At 43.8% G+C, this 14,769-nt stretch overlaps 1 protein-coding gene across 1 annotated transcript in view; it reads right to left on the reverse strand.

The window, feature by feature from the left end:
- Positions 1-1,640: 1,640 nt before the first annotated feature.
- Positions 1,641-14,769, reverse strand: part of LOC311241262 (uncharacterized protein) — a gene marked incomplete at both ends in the record, with an annotated part of 59,006 nt that continues 45,877 nt past the window's right edge. Inside the window, one exon of the mRNA XM_084338437.1 lies at positions 1,641-1,708. Within this exon, the coding sequence (XP_084194563.1) occupies positions 1,641-1,708 (68 nt within the window). The remainder of the gene's footprint in view (positions 1,709-14,769) is intronic.

Raw genomic sequence — 14,769 nt, forward strand, 5'->3', positions numbered from 1 at the left:
TGATCACGGTTCGAAGCGCAGATTTCAGCCTGGAATAATGGGATTTATGATCAGCCAATGGACATATCGATCTACCAGATGCCGATGAATAATGGGGAAATGCTGCCGGCGATCACATGGGCTGACGGTAGGACACACTTCCCCCAAATTACAGCCGGATTGGACATTGTTGTAAAACGCAAGCGATCGATCTGTGAATGTGGCTACTTGAACGCACACTGTATTGCTAATCAATAATACTAATCAGCGTCCTCCGCCGCCCTCATTTCATCCATAGATGCTGTGTAATAGTCCGGATGCTAAGCAGTTTGTTTTATTTCATTCGTATATATACAACAGAAATGCTGTTCGATATAACGTGACTAGCCTTTAGCCCTATAAATAGCTTTCCAGAAAAAATACGAGACGAAAACTGCGATAAAGCTTATATTCACAACGCTATAAAATGACAACCAACAGATGGATTTTTATTTTCTTTAAGCCATTATGAAGGCACGGTTTATGCACTCAAGTGACAATGAGAATGGACAGATAGCAATACTATAAAGTATATATATAGCTGTCCAAAAGTACATCGGTTTGTTTACAAAGCGTGGTCCTCCAGCCACATATGAGATGGCTAGGGCCGGTCGTCAATGTGTTAAGGCTTCTCTCCTGTATGAATGCGCTGGTGTTTCTTTAAGTTTCCAGAGTTACTGAAGCGCCTCTCACACTGGTCACAGTTATAGGGCTTCTCTCCTGTATGAATGCGCTGGTGTCTCTCTAAGTTTACAAATTGACTGAAGCTCTTCTCACACTGGTCACAGTTATAGGGCTTCTCTCCTGTATGAATGCGCTGGTGTATCTTTAAGTTGGTAGAGATACTGAAGCTCTTCTCACACTGGTCACAGTTATAGGGCTTCTCTCCTGTATGAATGCGCTGGTGTTTCTTTAAGTCTCCATATGTACTGAAGCTCTTCTCACACTGGTCACAGTTATAAGGCTTCTCTCCTGTATGAATGCGCTGGTGTTTCTTTAATTCTCCAGAGTGACTGAAGCTCTTCTCACACTGGTCACAGTTATAAGGCTTCTCTCCTGTATGAATACGCTGGTGTTCCTTTAAGGGTCCAGAGGTACTGAACCTCTTCTCACACTGGTCACAGTTATAGGGCTTCTCTCCTGTATGAATACGCTGGTGTTCCTTTAAGCCTCCAGAGGTACTGAAGCTCTTCTCACACTGGTCACAGCGGTAGGGCTTCTCTCCTGTATGAATGCGCTGGTGTGTCTTTAATTCTGCAGGGGTCTTGAAGCTCTTCTCACACTGGTCACAATGGTAGGGCTTCTCTCCTGTATGAATGCGGAGGTGTATCTTTAAGTTGGTAGAGGTACTGAAGCTCTTCTCACACTGGTCACAGTAGTAGGGCTTCTCTCCTGTATGAATGCGGAGGTGTATCTTTAAGTTGGTAGAGGTACTGAAGCTCTTCTCACACTGGTCACAATGGTAGGGCTTCTCTCCTGTATGAATGCGGAGGTGTGTCTGTAAGTTGGTAGAGGTACTGAAGCTCTTCTCACACTGGTCACAGTTATAAGGCTTCTCTCCTGTATGAATAAGCTGGTGTTTTAGAAAAGTGGACTTATAGATGAAGCTCTTTCCACACTGGTCACAGCAGTGAGGCCTTGACTTGTTCATATCTCTGCTTATTGTTGGGGAGCAAGGCAGCAATTGTACCTGGAGAAGAGAGAAGTACACCAATGAAGAGTTCAGATTGTGTGTGTTTTGCATTCGTTCAGTTTGTATTTCTCAAGTTCTAAAAAAATATGTATCCTCCAAATTTTGTTGTTGATGTGATTTAAACGTGAATCTGCTCCAAGGGCAGTTATTGAAAACTGGCCAACATTAATAAAATACTCAGATAAAACCCAACAGGCTGGCTGGTTGGGCCTGCAATATGACATTGTGGTTTTATCTGTCGTTGTAACAATATCCTTGTTGTTCCTAGTTTGTGTTGTTCTGGGGAGCAATTAAGAGTACACAGACCACTAGTACAGATAATTCAGTCTGAAATTATATTTTCAATGGAATGATTATATTAGCAATATCAATTACATGTCAATTAATCCATGTATTGTTTAGCCAAAGAGTAGCCGATTGATCATTTGTTTGTAATATATTTATCATATCAGATCAAGATCATGAATTAAGATATCTTTTTGCCTGTCTTATGTCTTATAGTATCCAGCATATTGCCACCCTATAACCTTTCAGTCTCCCCAGCACCAAGACAACTGTTGCAGCCTTGATGCTGCTTGTTAATCCTGTTGTGGCCTATGGCTGAAAGGCAAAGGAGGAAAGACTTGTTACCTTTATCTGTTTATTTGGTCATATATGTCTGTCATAGTAGTTATATCTGTGCCCATAGATGTGAAATAAGGTGTGAACTAACTAAGTTCTTTAGATCTATTATGCTTATGTTGATCTGATCAACATATTAAAAACAAATCATCAATAGGCTACTCTTGGGCTAAACAATACATCCGTATTGTAAATGGTCATTCACTTATCAAAAAAGGACAAGAAAAAGAAAACACTATCAAACAGCAGATTTCTTTCACTGATGGTTTACTACGTATGTGTATCCCAGCAGCTCTCTTTTATTTTTGACCAATCCTTTGACAATGAATGTCTTTACAGCTACATATAGAGCTATCAGAGGTAGAAGAGAATTACATAGTTGCAGATGCTAGCAGTTAGTCGACTATGGAGATGGTAAAATACTACAAATGTAAAACATTTTAGCTGAGAGAGAATATGTTTTGCAATTTGGTTAAAAGTTTAGCAAAAGTTAGGTATGGTGTTAGGTATGGGCATACGGTTTAAAAAAATCACCGCATATTTGGGGTAACCGCCTGGTGGCCTGTATGCATAAAATCCAATATGGCCGACCGTCGGAAAGACGTATATCTCAGCTCCTATTAGAACTAGATCATTGTATAATATCACTTTTTCTATGTTTGTTGGTGCAAGGGTTCTGAAGTAATTATTATGTCTCAAGGTCAAATGTAATTTTCAAGGTAATGTTTAGCAAACACTGACCATAACTATGGAACTAAGCCACATAGGAAGATTAACTACTAAGGCATGGTGAATAATTATTGAATTCATTAATAAGTACATTTTGTGTTTCAAGAACATGTTCCTGGTCAAGGCACATGGTCAAGGTAATTTCCTAAATCTACATGCAAAACCCCAGACATTTTAAACTTGGACAACTTGCCCAAACAAATACCAAATTGCAAAAGCCATCACCGTCTTAACTTAGGGAGACTGGGCCAGTGGGTACGTTGACCCGCCCCCTGTAGGCAACTGTACACATTTTTGTCATGCAGCCATAAATTCAGGAAGCACCCATTATTTCTATCTGGATGAGAAAAGTTGTAAGTATGTTTTACACTAAAAAGTGTTTTTGCTTGTCAAAGGAAATGGTCTACCTGTCAGAAGAAGCTGTTTTGTCTTTTTATTTCATTTTTTAAACGTTAGCTAACTAACATTTATAGATTTCACATCTGCTTTTAACACCATGCAGATACACACTCTCATACAGAGACTTGTTGACACAGGGGTAAATGGAGATATCATCCATCTGATCAGACTTCCTCTCTGACCGCCCTCAACAGGTCCGTGTTAACCTCTTCCACCCGACGGGACCGGTACCTGTCCCGAAATGACATCTGGGCATAAATCAATATTTTTTAGACTGTTCTATAAAAGTTGCGATTTTAATTTCAAACGTATTCAAGTATTAACATCATAAACATGTTAATACCCATGACACATACAGGGACCATGAGAGGGTACATACAGGGACCATGAGAGGGTACATACAGGGACCATGAGAGGGTCCATACAGGGACCATGAGAGGGTACATACAGGGACCATGAGAGGGTACATACAGGGACCATGAGAGGATACATACAGGGACCATGAGAGGATACATACAGGGACCATGAGAGGGTACATACAGGGACCATGAGAGGATACATACAGGGACCATGAGAGGGTACATACAGGGACCATGAGAGGGTACATACAGGGACCATGAGAGGGTACATACAGGGACCATGAGAGGGTACATACAGGGACCATGAGAGGGTCCATACAGGGACCATGAGAGGGTCCATACAGGGACCATGAGAGGGTACATACAGGGACCATGAGAGGGTCCATACAGGGACCATGAGAGGGACATACAGGGACCATGAGAGGGTACATACAGGGACCATGAGAGGGTACATACAGGGACCATGAGAGGATACATACAGGGACCATGAGAGGGTACATACAGGGACCATGAGAGGGTACATACAGGGACCATGAGAGGGTCCATACAGGGACCATGAGAGGGTCCATACAGGGACCATGAGAGGGTACATACAGGGACCATGAGAGGGTACATACAGGGACCATGAGAGGGTACATACAGGGACCATGAGAGGGTCCATACAGGGACCATGAGAGGGTACATACAGGGACCATGTGTCATCTCTCCTGAACTGGTGAATAGAAAGTTCCTTAGAGATGAACGTAAGTATCCTGTATTATTTGCGTTAGCGATCGAGCCCCTAGCTATCACCTTTCACACTGACCACTCAGCAGCTCCGTAAAGGTGAATGCAATGTCTCTCTCATCTACACCTGGGAGAAAATGCACCCGGTGTGGAAGGACCAACCATATGGAGAGTGACTACTTCTACAAGGACCAGACCTGTCACCGCTGCGGTGGTCACATTGCACGTACATGCAGAGAGAGCAAGCAGGAAAATAAAGCAGCAAGTAACACAAGGTGGGAACAAAAAGACAGAGGGGGAAGTATCACAAGGTGGGAGCAAAGAGACAGAGGGGGAGAAAGGTCAAAAAGGCGGATAAATAAGATGAACACCAGGGAGAAGCAGAGCGATACGGAGTCTGATTCAGATGTGGAATTAACCCTGCACAGGGTGGATGCAGCAGATGATATGTCTCAGCAGGGCAGTTCAGCCTCATCAGTGATTTGGGTCAGGCCAAAAGTGGAGGGGCAAATGATTGACATGGAGCTAGACACGGGGGCGCGTGTAGTCTTTTACCAACACACTTGCAGTTCCGCGTTCGGGTTCTGCGATCTGATTGGCCACTGACGTTTCTCTCTGCACCAATCCGCTTCCATTAATTTGTACTAAGCCACCAGGCTATCTTGCAGTGGATAAGCGTTCTACTGAACGCAGAAGAGATGACATTTGTATCTATCTTATTGTCTGACTCTGGAGAAGACTGTTCCCTTTAAATGCTGTACTCACTTTTATTACATCGGCCTTGGATAATCTCGTTTCCTGAACAAATGGGTTTATTTAATGAGAAACATTGCTTTATACTGAAACCTAGGGTAAGCCATTTTAAGTTTATTAGTGAATCTTAAAAGTGAGGAACCAGCTGACTTGATTAAAGGGGCGTGTTTAAAACGGCAATTTCTTTTTAGTTAAGTGCCCCCATTAAGGGACTGTTTCCTGTTTACTAGCAGCAACTGATTTGCTAAGTGAGCCATTAAGAGCCTGTCCTGTTTAACAGCAGAAGTCCAGTCTGTGTTGAAATCACTCTGTACTGAGCTCTGTTAAGGAAGGACAGGACACACTCACTGAGAAACATTGCTTTATACTGAAACCTAGGGTAAGCCATTTTAAGTTTATTAGTGAATCTTAAAAGTGAGGAACCAGCTGACTTGATTAAAGGGGCGTGTTTAAAACGGCCATTTTGTTTTGTTAAGTGCCCCCATTAAGGGCCAGGTGTTAAGACAGCACTAATTAGTGATAGAGATTTAAAGGCTTGCTGGCTTAGCATCAGCGAAGCGTCGAGAAACGGAGAGGGACAAAGAGGAGGAGTTTTCCTGGAGTTTTCTGCCGAGGGATCCACCGATCCACCTAGTGCTAAGTACACCCTAGTCCTATCTTACACTCCACTCTGAAAAATCTCCCTTTCCCTCCCACTCTGCTATTTCTCTACTTCCTCCCTGCCACTCTTGACACCACAATGTGTCTCATACCTATATGCTCCTCCAGAACAGATTCAACCCACCCACGGCAGTTTGCTAGCAACCCGGCTAATCTCTCCTACCCTCCTACAGCCACTAATACACCTGTCACAGTACGGGGAGGCTTATGGAATTGTCAATCAGCAGTCAAGAAAGCTGACTTCATTACTGCCTACGCCCATAGTCTAAATCTGCAGCTCCTGGCTCTAACTGAGACCTGGATAACCCCCAATAACTCATCAACACCTGCAGCATTATCTACAAACTATAACTTCACTCACACACCTCGACCTTCCAGACGGGGTGGAGGCACTGGCCTCATGACATCTCCTTCATGGGCTACAAACTTAACACCACTCCCAGCACTGTCACTCTCCTCTTTCAAATATCATGCAGTATCTGTCTCTAATCCTTTCAATCTCACCATTGTTACACTCTACCGCCCTCCAGGTCCGCTCGATCACTTCACAGATGAGCTGGACATGCTTCTAAGCTCCTTACCGGAAGATGGTACCCCTCTCCTTCTATTGGGCGACTTCAACCTGCCTGACTCATCTCAGTCAGTCATAGTAGTCTCCCTCTTACAATCGTTTGACCTGACTCCCACTGCCATGCCTCCCACCCACAAAGCAGGCAACTCCTTGGATCTCATATTTTCCCATAACTCCAGCATCATTAACACCACGGTAACTCCCCTACATGTATCTGACCATTCCTTCATATCCTTCTCACTAACTCTCATGCTTAACCGAAAGGTCTTCACCCCAACTCAAACCGTCTCACTCAGACGTAACCTGCCCTCCATATCCCCCTCCACCCTCTCCTCTGACATACTATCCGCTCTACCTTTGAGTGACACCTTCTCTGCTCTCTCCACAGAGATGGCAACCTCCACCCTCCTCTCAGCCCTTGCAACCTCCTTCGACAAGCTCTGTCCCCTCGTTGAGAAACCTGCCCGCCGTTCCCCACCCAGTCCATGGCTGACAGATCCAGTGAGAGAACAAAGACAGGTCCTGAGAGCAGCTGAAAGGAAGTATAAGATCGAGGCCTCTGCCAAGAATCTTCGCAAACTGCATGCTACCATGTCCTCCCTCCTCACTCCCCCCCCCCCTCCCTCATCTTTCTCTGCCGAAGACTTTGCGATCTTCTTTGAGGAAAAAGTGGAGAAATTCCGCAGCTCCTTCTCCCCCACCCATTCCAAATGCTGAATCGAGAACCTCATCCTTCACTCTGTCATCTTTCTCTCCCATTACAGAAGCCGAGACCCTGACACTGGCAACGTCGAACCGTCCGACTACATGCCAGCTGGACCGGCTACCCTCCCCACTCCTCCAGACCATAGCACCAGACATCCTCCCATTCCTAACTGCAACCATCAACTCCTCACTCAACTCGGGGGTGGTCCCCACCTCCCTAAAACAAGCCAGAGTCACGCCCCTCATAAAAAAAAAAAACCCTGAACCCTACCGTCATAGGCAACTACCGTCCTGTCTCTCTTCTCTCCTTCCTTTCTAAAACACTTGAACGTGCTGTATCCAACCAATTTACTGCTTATCTCTTACAGTACAGTATGTCTGTGATGCAGCTTGGTGAGAGCAGTATGTAGTGAGTACAGTATGTCTGTGATGCAGCTTGGTGAGAGCAGTATGTAGTGAGTACAGTATGTCTGTGATGCAGCTTGGTGAGAGCAGTATGTAGTGAGTACAGTATGTCTGTGATGCAGCTTGGTGAGAGCAGTATGTAGTGAGTACAGTATGTCTGTGATGCAGCTTGGTGAGAGCAGTATGTAGCGAGTACAGTATGTCTGTGATGCAGCTTGGTGAGAGCAGTATGTAGCGAGTACAGTATGTCTGTGATGCAGCTTGGTGAGAGCAGTATGTAGTGAGTACAGTATGTCTGTGATGCAGCTTGGTGAGAGCAGTATGTAGTGAGTACAGTATGTCTGTGATGCAGCTTGGTGAGAGCAGTATGTAGTGAGTACAGTATGTCTGTGATGCAGCTTGGTGAGAGCAGTATGTAGTGAGTACAGTATGTCTGTGATGCAGCTTGGTGAGAGCAGTATGTAGTGAGTACAGTATGTCTGTGATGCAGCTTGGTGAGAGCAGTATGTAGTGAGTACAGTATGTCTGTGATGCAGCTTGGTGAGAGCAGTATGTAGTGAGTACAGTATGTCTCTTATGCAGCTTGGTGAGAGCAGTATGTAGTGAGTACAGTATGTCTGTGATGCAGCTTGGTGAGAGCAGTATGTAGTGAGTACAGTATGTCTCTTATGCAGCTTGGTGAGAGCAGTATGTAGTGAGTACAGTATGTCTGTGATGCAGCTTGGTGAGAGCAGTATGTAGTGAGTACAGTATGTCTGTGATGCAGCTTGGTGAGAGCAGTATGTAGTGAGTACAGTATGTCTGTGATGCAGCTTGGTGAGAGCAGTATGTAGTGAGTACAGTATGTCTGTGATGCAGCTTGGTGAGAGCAGTATGTAGTGAGTACAGTATGTCTGTGATGCAGCTTGGTGAGAGCAGTATGTAGTGAGTACAGTATGTCTGTGATGCAGCTTGGTGAGAGCAGTATGCAGTGAGTACAGTATGTCTGTGATGCAGCTTGGTGAGAGCAGTATGTAGTGAGTACAGTATGTCTCTTATGCAGCTTGGTGAGAGCAGTATGTAGTGAGTACAGTATGTCTCTTATGCAGCTTGGTGAGAGCAGTATGTAGTGAGTACAGTATGTCTCTTATGCAGCTTGGTGAGAGCAGTATGTAGTGAGTACAGTATGTCTGTGATGCAGCTTGGTGAGAGCAGTATGTAGTGAGTACAGTATGTCTGTGATGCAGCTTGGTGAGAGCAGTATGTAGTGAGTACAGTATGTCTCTTATGCAGCTTGGTGAGAGCAGTATGTAGTGAGTACAGTATGTCTCTTATGTAGCTTGGTGAGAGCAGTATGTAGTGAGTACAGTATGTCTCTTATGCAGCTTGGTGAGAGCAGTATGTAGTGAGTACAGTATGTCTGTGATGCAGCTTGGTGAGAGCAGTATGTAGCGAGTACAGTATGTCTCTTATGCAGCTTGGTGAGAGCAGTATGTAGTGAGTACAGTATGTCTCTTATGCAGCTTGGTGAGAGCAGTATGTAGTGAGTACAGTATGTCTCTTATGCAGCTTGGTGAGAGCAGTATGTAGTGAGTACAGTATGTCTCTTATGTAGCTTGGTGAGAGCAGTATGTAGTGAGTACAGTATGTCTGTGATGCAGCTTGGTGAGAGCAGTATGTAGTGAGTACAGTATGTCTCTTATGCAGCTTGGTGAGAGCAGTATGTAGTGAGTACAGTATGTCTGTGATGCAGCTTGGTGAGAGCAGTATGTAGTGAGTACAGTATGTCTGTGATGCAGCTTGGTGAGAGCAGTATGTAGCGAGTACAGTATGTCTCTTATGCAGCTTGGTGAGAGCAGTATGTAGTGAGTACAGTATGTCTGTGATGCAGCTTGGTGAGAGCAGTATGTAGTGAGTACAGTATGTCTGTGATGCAGCTTGGTGAGAGCAGTATGTAGTGAGTACAGTATGTCTGTGATGCAGCTTGGTGAGAGCAGTATGTAGTGAGTACAGTATGTCTGTGATGCAGCTTGGTGAGAGCAGTATGTAGTGAGTACAGTATGTCTGTGATGCAGCTTGGTGAGAGCAGTATGTAGTGAGTACAGTATGTCTGTGATGCAGCTTGGTGAGAGCAGTATGTAGTGAGTACAGTATGTCTGTGATGCAGCTTGGTGAGAGCAGTATGTAGCGAGTACAGTATGTCTGTGATGCAGCTTGGTGAGAGCAGTATGTAGTGAGTACAGTATGTCTGTGATGCAGCTTGGTGAGAGCAGTATGTAGTGAGTACAGTATGTCTGTGATGCAGCTTGGTGAGAGCAGTATGTAGTGAGTACAGTATGTCTGTGATGCAGCTTGGTGAGAGCAGTATGTAGTGAGTACAGTATGTCTGTGATGCAGCTTGGTGAGAGCAGTATGTAGTGAGTACAGTATGTCTGTGATGCAGCTTGGTGAGAGCAGTATGTAGTGAGTACAGTATGTCTGTGATGCAGCTTGGTGAGAGCAGTATGTAGTGAGTACAGTATGTCTCTTATGCAGCTTGGTGAGAGCAGTATGTAGTGAGTACAGTATGTCTCTTATGCAGCTTGGTGAGAGCAGTATGTAGTGAGTACAGTATGTCTGTGATGCAGCTTGGTGAGAGCAGTATGTAGTGAGTACAGTATGTCTGTGATGCAGCTTGGTGAGAGCAGTATGTAGTGAGTACAGTATGTCTGTGATGCAGCTTGGTGAGAGCAGTATGTAGTGAGTACAGTATGTCTGTGATGCAGCTTGGTGAGAGCAGTATGTAGTGAGTACAGTATGTCTGTGATGCAGCTTGGTGAGAGCAGTATGTAGTGAGTACAGTATGTCTGTGATGCAGCTTGGTGAGAGCAGTATGTAGTGAGTACAGTATGTCTGTGATGCAGCTTGGTGAGAGCAGTATGTAGTGAGTACAGTATGTCTGTGATGCAGCTTGGTGAGAGCAGTATGTAGTGAGTACAGTATGTCTGTGATGCAGCTTGGTGAGAGCAGTATGTAGTGAGTACAGTATGTCTGTGATGCAGCTTGGTGAGAGCAGTATGTAGTGAGTACAGTATGTCTCTTATGCAGCTTGGTGAGAGCAGTATGTAGTGAGTACAGTATGTCTCTTATGCAGCTTGGTGAGAGCAGTATGTAGTGAGTACAGTATTTGTGTTTGTATAGACCACATTGCTTAGCAGAGTTCAGTGATGTGAATGGAAACTGTCAAGTTGATCAACCGATTTTGAGTATCTGGGGCATGGGAGCAATCTTCTTTTTTATTTTTTTTATAAATAACTAAATAGTTACTTTTCACAGTAACTCATTACTTTTGGGTGTAAGTAACTAGTAAAGTAACGAAGTTACTTTGAAATGAAGTAACTAGTAAAGTAACTGAGTTACTATTTTTCAGTAACTAGCACAACACTGGTTATCACAGGCTGTAGAACGCAGGAAAAGCTGCTCACGTTACACGTTGTGCAAAGTATGTAGCCGCGTTTTGATGATTGATTACATCATCACAACAACACTTTAGGTTACGAACGTTACGTAATCCTGTTCTTTGACATTCTGTGATATATTTTCGGTGCTAAAACCCTTTCGGCCGAAAATGCCTTTTTAACCATTTTCGGCCGATAATCTTCGGTGGCCGAATATTCGGTGCATCCCTAGTTGAGGCCTTCTGATAGCAGGTGGTCATAAGACGATTTGAAAATGTGTTTAAATAGAGGCCTTGTACTGAATGTTTGTGTAGTTATTTGTCTTCCAACATGGCTGCCTGTAACATAGTGGCCATTGCTTAAAACAATCAATAACGCACAACACCAACACTTCACAAACACTGGTCTTATAATGTATGAGGGTGCAAGCTATGACAAAATACAGTATGCAATGTAAACACACTAAAGACCCTTTCACACATGCTGCATGGACATTTTTGTTTTTTGCTTATTTCACACTGTATTGAATACCATTGATTAACCCTAATTCATTTAATTTCAAACCTTTATTTTAACTAGAAAAAGGTTCAGATTGCCCTCATTCGCAGCGATGTCGGGTATAACAAGAAATATTTTAAATAGATATTTAAATGATAATCTTCATACACAGGAGGAGATATTGTCTCTTTCTGCGTCCTGCCCTGCTCTACCTAGGAGCCACCCCTCCTAAACCACAGGCAGTATTTCCTACTGAGTCCTGTTGCAAAGCTTACAGATGTCAAAGAATAGTTGGGAGGGACGCAATCTTTCAAAACTTTAAAATGCATTGTTGCATCTATATTTAGCATACTTGATAGAATTTCAATATAAAATAAACAAAAAATAAACAACCATTACCACCAGACAGAAAAGGGCATTGTTTGACTTTGAGGGAAAAAGGGCAGATGCTCAAGCACCCCTTGGGCCCTGTGTGTCTGGTTACAGGCAGCCATGTTGGAAGAGAGGACTAGAGAGAGAGGCTCTATTTAAACCATGAAACTGGTGTTTGAAGAGGAGTGTCAGAAGTCCTTCTGATGCAGATCACATTAGTTGGATTGCTGTCCAGGATGAATGTGTTGTTAAGTATGTTGAGTTTTTAAGCAGATTTCTAAAAAGAATTTAGGGTTATAATAATAATGCAGGACCTCTTTAGGGGGTCTTTATTCGGCATGCAACGAACTGGACATGGAATTGGAACGGCACACACACACACGGGATACACACACACGCGCATTGTCTTTTTCTCAGTCGCCGATGCGGGCATTAAATTGAATGATCGAATTAAATGTTTCCTCCACCGTCTTTAACACTTTGCCGCCCAACCACGAGTTAACTCGGGTTTCAGTGCCATGCGCTGAGGACCAGAGCCACGAGTTAACTTGTGGCAAGTTGTTATTGTTTTATTCCATATTAACCCATTCTTCGCCAGGCATTGTACCCTTCTTATACCATTATCTGCCAGCTCTATTTGTCTATGGAGATGTTCACCTACTTTGCAGGGCTATAACTTTTTAAATTGTATTGCTAAATTGACATTACTATGGCCCATTCAACATCAATTATCTATCGTTCAGGATGTGGGAACGTTATACTTTTTTATTCACACATTCATACAAAAATACGGTCTAGAGTATGAATATGTTTTTATCGTTTTCTGCAGTATTTCATAGAACGTGAGTTATAGCCATATATTAGATCATCAAATGCAGTTTGATAGCGATTGACGTCAGATTAAAAATTTCAATTGTACAAGGTCCTAAACGTCATGACTCATCATCTGCTGGTGACTGGAGGGGGGGGGGGGTGGTCGTTTATAATGCAATGACCGACATTAAATGATTCATGATTCATGTCGTATGGGTGATATATAGATCATAGCAGTTTGTATGGATAATAATAATCAAAAACGCTGAAACTCACCGCAGCTTCCTCGTAGCGATGGGGGATGATACTGGAGCAAAAAGATCGCTATTATGGGATGTTGATCTAGGCGCTCCATTTCCAGGTTGTATAATACTATATACGTCCAAATAATGTTGTTTATCGAGTTATGGCAACGGATCGATTATCCAGTGTGTCCAGATGGAGTCCCGCGAGCGATAGCGAGTGGCGGACGGAATAGGGGTGACACCAAGCACTTCCGGCCCACTTCCGGTTTGGCAACTGGCCGATCAGCCACCAGGTGGCGGTATTGAAGCGCTGGAGAGTTGAGTGGAGATCTACAGCACCAGTCATGACTCCGTGGGTGAAATGTGAATACCACGATGAAAATTTTAAATATTGATCTCGATGACGGCGTAATCCGTCATTGGCAGATTAAGCATGGCGAGGAATGACGTCTTAATCCGTCAATGGCGGAGAATGGGTTAATAAACGGATCAAGATCCCCGATCGACTCTGCAGATTTACCCGCCTCCTTGAAATCGGCGACATGCAATACCAGCCAGATCCTCTTAGGGGCGCCATCGCTCCACTGCAGTATCATTGAGGGCGAATGGGAAAAACATTTATTTTACTATGGGCGTTTCATATGAGCCTGGATCCCAAGCGAACATCCTCCATCTTTGATCACGGTTCGAAGCGCAGATTTCAGCCTGGAATAATGGGATTTATGATCAGCCAATGGACATATCGATCTACCAGATGCCGATGAATAATGGGGAAATGCTGCCGGCGATCACATGGGCTGACGGTAGGACACACTTCCCCCAAATTACAGCCGGATTGGACATTGTTGTAAAACGCAAGCGATCGATCTGTGAATGTGGCTACTTGAACGCACACTGTATTGCTAATCAATAATACTAATCAGCGTCCTCCGCCGCCCTCATTTCATCCATAGATGCTGTGTAATAGTCCGGATGCTAAGCAGTTTGTTTTATTTCATTCGTATATATACAACAGAAATGCTGTTCGATATAACGTGACTAGCCTTTAGCCCTATAAATAGCTTTCCAGAAAAAATACGAGACGAAAACTGCGATAAAGCTTATATTCACAACGCTATAAAATGACAACCAACAGATGGATTTTTATTTTCTTTAAGCCATTATGAAGGCACGGTTTATGCACTCAAGTGACAATGAGAATGGACAGATAGCAATACTATAAAGTATATATATAGCTGTCCAAAAGTACATCGGTTTGTTTACAAAGCGTGGTCCTCCAGCCACATATGAGATGGCTAGGGCCGGTCGTCAATGTGTTAAGGCTTCTCTCCTGTATGAATGCGCTGGTGTTTCTTTAAGTTTCCAGAGTTACTGAAGCGCCTCTCACACTGGTCACAGTTATAGGGCTTCTCTCCTGTATGAATGCGCTGGTGTCTCTCTAAGTTTACAAATTGACTGAAGCTCTTCTCACACTGGTCACAGTTATAGGGCTTCTCTCCTGTATGAATGCGCTGGTGTATCTTTAAGTTGGTAGAGATACTGAAGCTCTTCTCACACTGGTCACAGTTATAGGGCTTCTCTCCTGTATGAATGCGCTGGTGTTTCTTTAAGTCTCCATATGTACTGAAGCTCTTCTCACACTGGTCACAGTTATAAGGCTTCTCTCCTGTATGAATGCGCTGGTGTTTCTTTAATTCTCCAGAGTGACTGAAGCTCTTCTCACACTGGTCACAGTTATAAGGCTTCTCTCCTGTATGAATACGCTGGTGTTCCTTTAAGGGTCCAG

This window comes from Notolepis coatsorum (genome assembly GCF_963971535.1).
Source record: "Notolepis coatsorum genome assembly, contig: SUPER_14_unloc_1, whole genome shotgun sequence".
NCBI classification, from domain to species: Eukaryota; Metazoa; Chordata; class Actinopteri; order Aulopiformes; family Paralepididae; genus Notolepis; species Notolepis coatsorum.